The 10643-nt window shown below is 43.7% G+C and overlaps 1 protein-coding gene across 1 annotated transcript in view; it reads left to right on the forward strand.

The window, feature by feature from the left end:
- The window catches only part of ANKAR (ankyrin and armadillo repeat containing), a 52051-nt gene extending 41713 nt beyond the window's left edge, over positions 1-10338 (forward strand). Inside the window, exons 23-24 of the mRNA XM_065413417.1 lie at positions 9593-9639; positions 10094-10338. Of these exons, the coding sequence (XP_065269489.1) occupies positions 9593-9639; positions 10094-10338 (292 nt within the window). The remainder of the gene's footprint in view (positions 1-9592; positions 9640-10093) is intronic.
- Positions 10339-10643: the final 305 nt, after the last annotated feature.

Consider the following 10643-nt stretch of genomic DNA (forward strand, 5'->3'; position numbering starts at 1 on the left):
TCATCTGCCTACCATAAGCAGCTGGTAGTGCTTTTTTAAGTTTTTGTGACAGAGGTACTTGGAGGACAAGGTGGTGGCTCTGCAGATTATGACAGGTTTCCCCCCCATATATAAAGGGGTATAAAAGAAAGTGTACAGGTGGTTTTGGGAGAAGAGGACCATCTTTGACAGTTCAGATTACATGGTATAGTTAAAGATAACTTTGGCTCCGTAATAATCCACCACAAGAACATGTTAAGAGTTAGACCCTCTCAACCATAGCCCTTTGGGAACAGTGCAGGAAAGATGACTGTTGCTAGAACAGAATTTCCCTGTAGATTCAGTAAGCCAGTAGTTGACAGCAGCTGCTAGCCTGCACGCTCTCATCCTCCAGTTGTGAGGGTGGAACCTATCTCCCACCTCTACAACATGGGGATGCAATGGGAGAATATCCCCACCCCCTTATGCCAACTCTGGGTATGGGATGGGTTGTGGATATGAGAGACCCTACAACTTCTTTCCCTCAATGATAAAAACGAGAAGAGAGAGAATGTTTTAACAAATGTTACTGTAAACAGGAATCTAAGTTTAAATGCAGGCTCGTTAACTTTCAGCACCACAATGCTGCCTAGTTATTCTGCCCCTCTATGAGGTGTATTTACACAGAGTAACAGGAAGTTATGGCCAGGCCCTCATATGTCAGAAGACCTATGCAAGCCAGCCATGCTAGCAGTTGCAGTAAGCATATTCAGGGAACACTGCTGAAACAGAACTTCTGTGATTGTGTTCACTACTAATGTTACAAAAGTGATTTACTTTTGCTGTATTTTAAATTACTATAAATTATAGCCAGTTATGGAAATAAAACCTAGCAATCCAATAAAACAGTTCTCATGGAAGGTATGGTATCGGACTGTACATCAGTTTATTCTAGCGAATAAACCTAGGACATAATAGGAATAAAGAAAATCTATCTGACAAACTTATATCCATGTTTACAAAGAGTTTTAGAAACATGGTTTTTATAGTCAAACTCTTGCATGAATGATTAGGAACTATAATGTACTAACTACATTCAGGTTAATAAAGAGAGAATTCTAAAGGAAACAGAATTAGTAGTAGGGTTTGGAATGCCGATAAATACATGGTTTCTTCTGTGCAGTGATGCTTCCTTTCAATTCTGTCATTGATTATATTTCTTTTAGAATTCTTTCCCAGAATTTACATAAATCAGTCAATTCCTAGAACATATGGTGATAATCTTCCATGTAAGTTTTACATTTCTAACAGCTGTTACACTTTCATACTTAATCCTAAACAGTGTGATTTGCGTCTTGTTAAAATATCCATGTAACTATGAATTCCTTACAATTTCATTTTGAGTTCTGAGTGATACTTTAAAGCTAAAAGGAACATTTGCGTAAGAGTGCTGTGCTTAAATTTATGTCTCAATAATAAACAAAATAAAAGCATACTTCCAGACTGGAATCAGAAAATACCACCCACTGTTCAAGGACAGATTATGACATAAATGGAAAATGGATTGAATGAGACTCTAACATTAGACTTATAAGACAACATACATGGAAACAATTTGTAGATATCAGCTAAGATTCTGATAGGATCCCCCTCCTTTCCTTTAAACTAACATGTAACAAATATAAATTAAATATATTATTCCCACACAAAACCCTCCTATGTGGTGGTGATGAGATTTCAGACATATATCAGTACTTTGAATTTAAATAATTTTTTTAATTAAAAAAAAAAGGAATTTTTAAGATTAAATTTACAAGAAACACCAAATTTTGAAAGCCTTGAAATTCAAAGTTAAGATAGGTTTCAGAGTAGCAGCGTGTTAGTCTGTATCCGCAAAAAGAACAGGAGTACTTGTGGCAGCTTAGAGACTAACAAATTTATTTGAGCATAAGCTTTCGTGGGCTACAGCCCACTTCTTCGGTTGCATCGTTAAGATAGTCGAACTAGCTAAGTGTTCTGTAATTAGTGTCAATTTTGTATGTTTCTGATACTAAATGTGATGACTTGTCATCACACTAACTTTTGTTTTTAATGTAAATACTTTAATATAATGATCTGTGTCTAAAGAGACTTAGATTAATAGCTGCCAAACAGACAGAGGCCTGATGCTATGAGGTTCTCAGTGCCTTCTGTACTTTGAAGGATTGGGACCTTAAGAACAAGTGGGGAAAAATTGCCTTCAGCGTTCTATTTATCTAATGAGGAATTTGTAAAATTATTTTGTGTGTATTGTGTATAACACTTAAGGTGGTAAAGTGGCACTGTGGGCTGGATTGTAACTACAATCTGGCCTAAGAGACACTATGTAGTTGCACTGCCCCAGGAGTAAAGCAGGAACGGGACCCAGATCAACAAAGGGACTTAGGCACCTAAACCCCAGATTTAGGTGCCACTGCAATCCATAAAACCCTAGTTTAGCTGCCACCTAACTCCGTAGGTTCCTAAACTCACTCAGTGCCTAAATTTTGGCTGTAACAGTTTCCTAAGCACCTAAGAGGCTGCCTTTGGGCATGTGCACTGTTGCTTCAGGCAGGCACTCAGGCATCTATCTCATAAGCCACAGCGCAAACATCAAAGCAGGTGAAGACAGGTATTGCCCTGCTTATCTGGCCTGTGGGGCTCAGTCTAATAGACCTTGCTCTGAGCATTCCACACAAAATAGGTGGAGATGGGTGGGATGGGGAGAGGAGGCCTCCCTTATAACGTTTAGACCAGCGATTGGGAAACTCACCTGGAAGTGGGAGCAGGGCCGGTGCAACCATTTAGGCAACTGCGATTTGGGGGGCGCCATTTTCTTCGGCAGCGACCATGGTGGCCGGATCTTCGGCCGCCCTGGTCGCTGCCGGCATTTAGGTGGAGGGAGCTGGGGCAGTGGAGCGCGGGGAGGGCGGCCTGCAGCAAGGGGGGGGGGGCGGCACGCAGGGGAACTCCCCGCCCCAGCTCACCCCTGCCCCACCTCCTCCCCGCCCCACCTCCTCCCCGAGCACGCTGTGGCTGCTTCACTTCTCCCGCCTCCCAGGCTTGCGGCGCCTAAGCTGATTGTGAAGTGAAGCAGCCACGGCTTGCTCGGGGAGGAGGCAGGGCAGGGGTGAGCTGGGGGGGGGGGGTGCCTCAGGGTGGGGGGTGGGGAGCTGCCGCGGGGGGGGGGGGGGGGCGCCTCAGGGCGGGAGTTCGGGTATGGGGGGGGGCGCAAGGTGGAAGTTTCGCCTAGGGCGCGAAACATCCTTCCACCGGCCCTGAGTGGGAGACCTCAGTTTAATCCCCCCCCCCCTTTGCCTGTTGAGAGAGAGCTACCTCAGAATACTCCTCAATCTCTTATTCAAGCATTTCCACTTTGTAGAAATAAATATTAATTGGATCAGAGAGCAAGTGAATGGCTCTATAGTGCAGTGGTTAAGGCACGTACCTGAGAGGTGGGAAACCCCTATTCAAATTGCTTCTCATCAGGCAGAGAGGGGGAATTAAATAATTATCTCCCACTGGGCTAAACATTTTAAGGGAGTACTCCTCCTTCCCCTGATGGTTTTGTGTGGATTTAAGTGTTTGCTGCTCCCTATCTTGGAAGAAACGGCTTAGGTGCCTAACTCGAGAAGAGGGGTTCCCGGCTGTGGATTGCAAGCAGAGAGAGATGCCTTCCTGAAGCACAGACTGAGGTACCTAACTCCATGAGAGGACAGGATTTAGTAGGGTTACCATCCGTCCGTATTTCCCCAGACATGTCCGGCTTTTGCGTCTCTAAATAGCCGTCCGGGAGGAATTGGTAACAAGGTTAAAATGTCCGGGGGGTTTTTCTCCCTCCCTCCCTTCCATGCAGAGTGCGGCTGCTGATTGGGTGGCTGGGCCGATTGACCCGCTCCCATTGGCCTCCAGCAGCCAGAGCCCTCCCCTGCTCCCCCCCTCCCTCTGTCTGCAGCCCTGTGTAACACACAAACTGACCCACCGGGCAGCGTGTTTTGCAAACACGTGGAGCCAGAATGGTAAGGGGAGTCCGGGGGCGGGGGGCAGTCAGGGAGCGGGGTAGTGTTGGATGGGTCCCCGGCCTCCACCTGCCACCCCTCCTCCGCGCGTGTCCCGTCCCCCCCTGTGGGCTCCCTCCCCCCGTGGGCTCCCCCTCCCTGCCTGCCTCTCCCTTGTCTGCTTGTACTGCCAGAGCCAGCAGCAACTGCTGTCTGCTGCCCCCAGGTCCTAGCATTCCCCATCCACTAATGGGAAGACAGGCTGCCCTTACCCTGCCCTTCCACCCTAGCCCTGAGCCTCTCCAACGCCCCAAACCCCTCAGCCCCAGCCCTCATCCCCCCCACACCCTAATCCTCTGCTCCATCCCTGAGCCTCCTCCAGCATCATGAACCCCTCATCCTCAGACCCACAGCCCTCACCCCTGCATCCCCTCCTATCCCCAAACTCCCTCCCACACCCCCTCCCCCTTTCCACACCCCCTCCTGCCCCCAAACTCCATCCCAGAGCCTGCACCCCTCACCCACTCCTGCACACCCACCCCCTGCCCCAGCCCGGAGCCTGCACCCAGCACCCAAACTCTATCCCAGAACCTGCACCCTGCACCCCTCCTGCACCCTAATCCCCAGCCCAGGACCTGCACCCCAGACCTCCTTCCCCCCCCACCCCCCCTCCCAGAGCCTTAGGCGGGGGGTAAGTTCTGGGCACCACCAAAATTTCTACAACCCTGCCACCCATGCGAGTGGATAAGGGTTGGGGCAGTCAGGGTCCTGGGGGGGGCAGTTAGGGTGGGGGGTTCTCAGCAGGGGGCAGTCAGGGGACAAGAAGCAGGGGGGGTTGGGGTTCTGAGGGGGGCAGTCAGGGGGTGGGAAGTGGGAGGGAGTGGATGGGGGTGGGGCGGGGGCTTCCCCCCCCCCCCCCCGTGTCCTCTTTTTTGATTGTGGAAATATGGTAACCCTAGGATTTAGGGACACATACCTCTTGTTGGCATTTTCCATTGGCTAGCTTAGGTGGCTCTCCACCTACCAAGCTGGCTTTTGTGGATCCCGTTCTCCGGCATCTTTCTACAGGTATTGTATAGCTTAGGCACTTAACCCAGGGTTTATGGAGTCAAGATTTTTACTAGTTAGGTTTTGCAGTGCTGACCAATGCAATAATAAGTCTGTTTGTGGATCCAGGTGCAGACTATTACTTGGAGAGCAGGCCTCCCTTTTGCTCCAGGGGAGAATTAATTTGCATCAGCCCTTTTGTTTGCACAGTATATTCCCTGGTCTGTGCTAGCTCTGCTGTGCTGACTGGCTGACAGATTGGGGTGTGCAGAGCCAAGGCTTTGCCCACTTTTGGACTCTGCCTGGCAGCAGCTACTACCTCATTCCTGCATAGGCTATGGCGATGCAGATAACCCATGCAGTTGAGTAAGGTGACATCTTATGCAACAACAAGGAAAAACGTCAATAAGCCAAGAAAGACTTAAGACGATTGTTACATTTTCCCATATGTACAAGACTCTCTTGCTTCAAGATAAATGACAGATATCATTAAAAACATGAGCATGTCCAGAAGTACTCCACAAAATTTCTTCTCCATAACTCACCTATTAGTTTTAATATCCTTGAATAGTTATTGAATTGTCTTCCAATATATCCCTGCATCTAAAGTAGCCACAAAGTCAGTATAGTCAGTATATTAATGTGTGTTTAAGGTTCCCAATATATTATTCCAGTTCACATGTGATTTCTGCACACCAGTTGCAAGTGGAATTGGCCAGACCTGGTTTTCATCTACAGAGGTATAGGAAAGAATTATTTTAGCCAGGAGGGTAAAACAGAGCCTGAAAGTTTCGTTTAGAGGTACAGTGATGAAATGGGGGTTAATAATGAGCCGTACAACTTCCAAGGTACATCTTTGAGCAGTAGAAGTATTTACAATAATTTATCTTTATTCTCAAAAAAACCCTGAAATTTCAAAGATCTTGAACTACACAAATTCCAGAAATGTATCCAGATTACACAGGCACAGATCTTAAAACAAATATGCATGCTTTTGTGTGCACCATGATATACATGCAATACATATAGTGCATATACAAGTTGAGGTTGCAAGCATGCAAAGATATGTGTAAGCAGAAATCTGTGATTGCATACAATGGGTATTTTTGCATGGGCACTTTTGCTCAACTTCTTTTCAAAATTTGTCCAGACTCTCTCTGAGCCAATAATAATACAACCTGTTTAAAAGCATGAGTTTCAAGCTCCTCAGCCTTCAACTATGTTTACAAGTGATGCAAATGAGCTGGAGAGCAGACATAAAAGAACCCTTGATGTCCTTACAAGTCCAGGCTCCATGTGAACTGGAGAGGTCAATCCTAAATATCTTCTCATCAAGAACACATGAAAGCCTGCATCCTGTAGAATATTTTATCTCAATTGGAATGTGCTCAATTAACCTTATAAATCAGGCAGGGGTCACTGCACCGAATACTGAAATGCAGCTACCTGCAGTTTTAAATCTTTTACTTAGGCAGAATGTATTTGCCTTGCAATATCACAGGTGAGAGAGATGATCTAATGATCCTTTCTGGCCTTGAAATCTGAATTGTAGAAGTACCAAAGCAATAAACACCTGACATATTTCAAACATGATATTCTAAAAAAGAGCTCAAGTTGTCAACTTTGCACCTTTTGCCTGTTTGGCTACTGCAAAAAACTCCAACTTTTTTCTTTTGAAGCTGTTTTTCTGGGATGATTTTGTTTTAATCCAGAAAAATTGGACTTCTCTTCAACATTGCTCAAAACCCCATATAGACTATTTACTACAGGGAAATTGACCTCCTCTCTAGGGGAAATTCTTTATCATTAAGTAAGAGCATCCACATTTCCTCAGGTACATCAGCTGCCTCCATCCAGCCACACAGGTAAAACAGCATTTGCAGCCACATTTAAATTTAATTGATCCACCCTTATTAAAATAAGGTGCAGTGACAAAAGGTTTTCTCAACCATTGGAGTCAATCTTCAACAATCAGTAAAGTGAAGCAAAAGCTCAAACATTGATGGAGGGTGGTGAGCAAAAGAGGGAATGAATGGTCAAAGAATAGCACAGGTCAGAAAGTCTCCTATGCTCCCACTAAGCAGCTTCAAAGAGGGACCCAGCAGCTTCAAAGAGAGAGAGTGGCTATCTATTGCTTCCCTGGAATCTCTCTCAAAGCAAGACATGAAGGATACTTAACTTAGTGATGAGACCATATGGAATTGACCCAATATGTATGAAGTCCTTTTTCACTTACGTTCTGTGTTAAGTGGGATCACATGCGGACATTTCCTTTTCTTGTCACAGTCTAGGATTTGTGTATGCTGAGGTAGTTTCACTGTAACTCCCCTGTCACTTTTCATCTTTGAGCATCTCTTAGCAGTGTTATTTGTTAATAGTTTTATAAAGCACATCCAGTATTCTGTGCACAGTACAATTTTAAAAAAGATTTTAAGGAGTCCCAAATACCACTGACATGTTTAAAGGACTAGAGAGGGCTATTGGCGCATTGTTCCAAATGCTTTGAATTGCCACCTTAAAAAGTCTGCAAGCCTCAAGTATTTTTTTCCTGCTTACTCCTGCAAAATCTAAACCAAGATAGGATAAATGTGCAAGTCTTCTACATATAGTTTTGTAACATTACAGAGAGTAATTGTTAAGCCTTTTAGAGTCAGATTCTCTGGTCCAGGCAGGAGCTGGGTATTGCCTTGAATATACTGATACCAGTATAGTCCAATGCAGAAGTTTTGGGACGTTGATGTAGAAAGCCAGCAATGGAAGTCTGCGGCCCCTCTTCCTTGTAGAGAACAGCTCTGCAGGGGTTTCCTCAACCTCAATGTGGAGAATGTTTTGGTGGCAGTGGTGTGCCCTGTGGATCGGCAACAACTCTGGACTGCCAGGCAACCCCCCGATGCAGAGTGAGGTACCATAGCCACTGGGGCAATTGTGGAAAGGTTCTGTACTCTGCCAATGAAACAGGTTTCTCTCCCCTGATTCTTCCACTTACTTCAACTGTTCACTTGGAGCAGGATTTCCCCTTTAATCTCAGAGAGTCCAGTCTTTCAGTTGCTTTGTACACAGAACTCCCACTGAAGTCAATGAGCTTTGTATGTAGATAAACTGCAGGATTGGACCCTAAAGAAAATAATGTATACACACAGGATTCTTGCCTGTAATTGTAATTCTTTGAATGTAGTATCCTTTGTGAATTTATGCTGATCATGTCACCTCTCCTTCAGAATTTTAATACTGTTGCAATACAGGACTGACCATTATGCTCTCTAATTCACACATGAAGCACCTGTAACAAGGATTTGTTAACCAAATTCTAGACCAGGGGTCGGCAACGTTCGGCATGTGGCTCGCCAGGGTAAGCACCCTAGCGGGCCAGGCCAATTTACCTGCTAACACGGCAGGTTCGGCCGATCGCGGCCCCCACTCGCCACGGTTCGCCGTCCCGGGCCAATGGGGGCGGCGGGAAGCGGTGCAGGCCGAGGGATACATGCTGAGTGGCTTCTGTTTGCGCTATGGTCTTTGCAATCAGTTATCTATAAGGCCCACTTTCTGTATGTTGATGCCAGCATAAGACCTTTTCAGCAGAGGAACGTTAACATCCTCTAAATATATATGTATTTTACAGTATCATGGACTCACAATGCATGTGGTACACCACAACTAATATTTTTTTTTAAAAAGAACTGCTTGGTTAAGCAGGACCTTTACAAACTGATGTTAGCCTAAATATTACCTAACTCTGGCCTGATTAGACCATGCTGTCAGAATCCAAGGTGTATTTTATACCTGATTTGCCTGAAGATCTCCAAGGAAGTTGCTGTAAGATGGGGTAAGTAAAAATCGCAAACCAGAAAAATCAAGTATAAGGCCAAGGGCCTTTGCTCCTTTTAGGTCAACAGGCTATCTGAGGGAAGACTGATGTTCCAGAACTCCAAGATTTCACCTCTGAGGAAGGAAATCACACCACCAATTAACAGGCTTATACCAGGCGTTGACAAGTCTTCCTGTACCTTATAATAAGTGACATGGGCCAGAAGCATCGAGAATCTGTATAGATATCAGCATGTCCACGTAGGAGTCTAACGAGCACCCTCTTAATTATCCTTTGGGTTTAAATTTTTTTTTAATTCTTACAACAGTTGATAAGCAGCTTTAGTTAGAGAATCTCAAACCACTTTGCAAACAATAGTTAAGTCTCAACATCTCTGCAAGATCATTATTATATTGATTTTATAGACAAACTGAGGTATTAAATTAGTAATTAAGAAGTATTTGTAACTTTTTCTGACACTGGGATCTTAAAAATGCTTATATGCCTAGATATAAAGGTATTAACTTCAAAGGGACTACTCATGTGCTTAAAGAGAAACATATGTTTGTTTATAGGCCAAAAATCAAATAAATTTATCAATGGAGATTAGTTAAAAATCAAACTCATTTGAGTTCTGTGAGTTCATAAGAAATGCTGAAAATATATTTTAAAAAAAAATACCCAGAGCCTTCATGTTATTAGGCCAAGGAAAAACCGGAGTGCTTTAACACCATGAATTCCTAACTTGTTAATATTTTATTTACAGTTTGGTGATAAATGGAGGACCACCTGCAGTTCCAACCTATACTAAAGGTATATAATGTACTTAACTTACTTTGAAGTTCACAGATGAATTAATTAGCTATCAACACATCCCAAGAATGGGGATCTGCAGAAACACTCCTAAAAAGACAGTTAACTTTTTTCTTAGTCATACATTTAACTTATTTTAGAAATTACCTCCATAATGAGGCTACATGTACTATATGCCATTTCCTAACTTTTGAAACTGTGGGCAGGTGACTTTAGTTAGAATTCTCAATTTTTTTAATTTAGCTAATTAGTTAGCATAGGTAAATGTAAGGAGCATATAAAAGTTTCTGTTACAAATGTAAAATACTTACTATTTGTCATGGTTGGCCTCAACTTTATGGTCTTTTTTTTAAAAAAGCCACAAATCTGCTAGGTCAGAGTGTTCAAGGACATATACTCAATAGTCTGCTGATGATGTAAATGTAAAATAAATTACACTATTTTTATTTTGCAGAGAGATCACGAAGTAGTAGTAGTAGAAGACAATTCAAAGCTAAATTTCATCCAAAGGACTCTCTTCTTTTAATGCCTATATCTGCTCACTTAATGGGAAAACTCAGAACTACAGACAAACCCCGTAGCCGGACCACTGGGCTTCAATCATTTGCACATGCAACTTCCGACATCACAAAAGTGTCAAGACCAAGAATTTTTAATGTCAGCAAGCTCCAGCTTAATTCACCAGGAAAGAAAGCTTGAGTCCAGTGCCAACAATGTAACAGATAAGTATTTGTATCCATGCAATATCCTGTAGGTTTGGGAACAGTCTTTCGGAACAGAATTTCTTGATGCCAGTTGCTAATACACAGATGCCTAATTTTGGAAACCTGAACTCTTTTCACAAAAGAATTGTGTGTGGGATGGAAGGAGGCGGTCTGTCTGTGAAGAATTAAATTTACTGCAGTAGTAAAGAATAAATGCATTGAAAATAATTTCAAATTCATCACTCACGGGCATCAATGAAGGCTATTGTGTGCAGGTTGTTTTATATTTTGGTGAATTTA

Source organism: Emys orbicularis, chromosome 11, assembly GCF_028017835.1.
Source record: "Emys orbicularis isolate rEmyOrb1 chromosome 11, rEmyOrb1.hap1, whole genome shotgun sequence".
Classification (NCBI taxonomy): Eukaryota; Metazoa; Chordata; order Testudines; family Emydidae; genus Emys; species Emys orbicularis.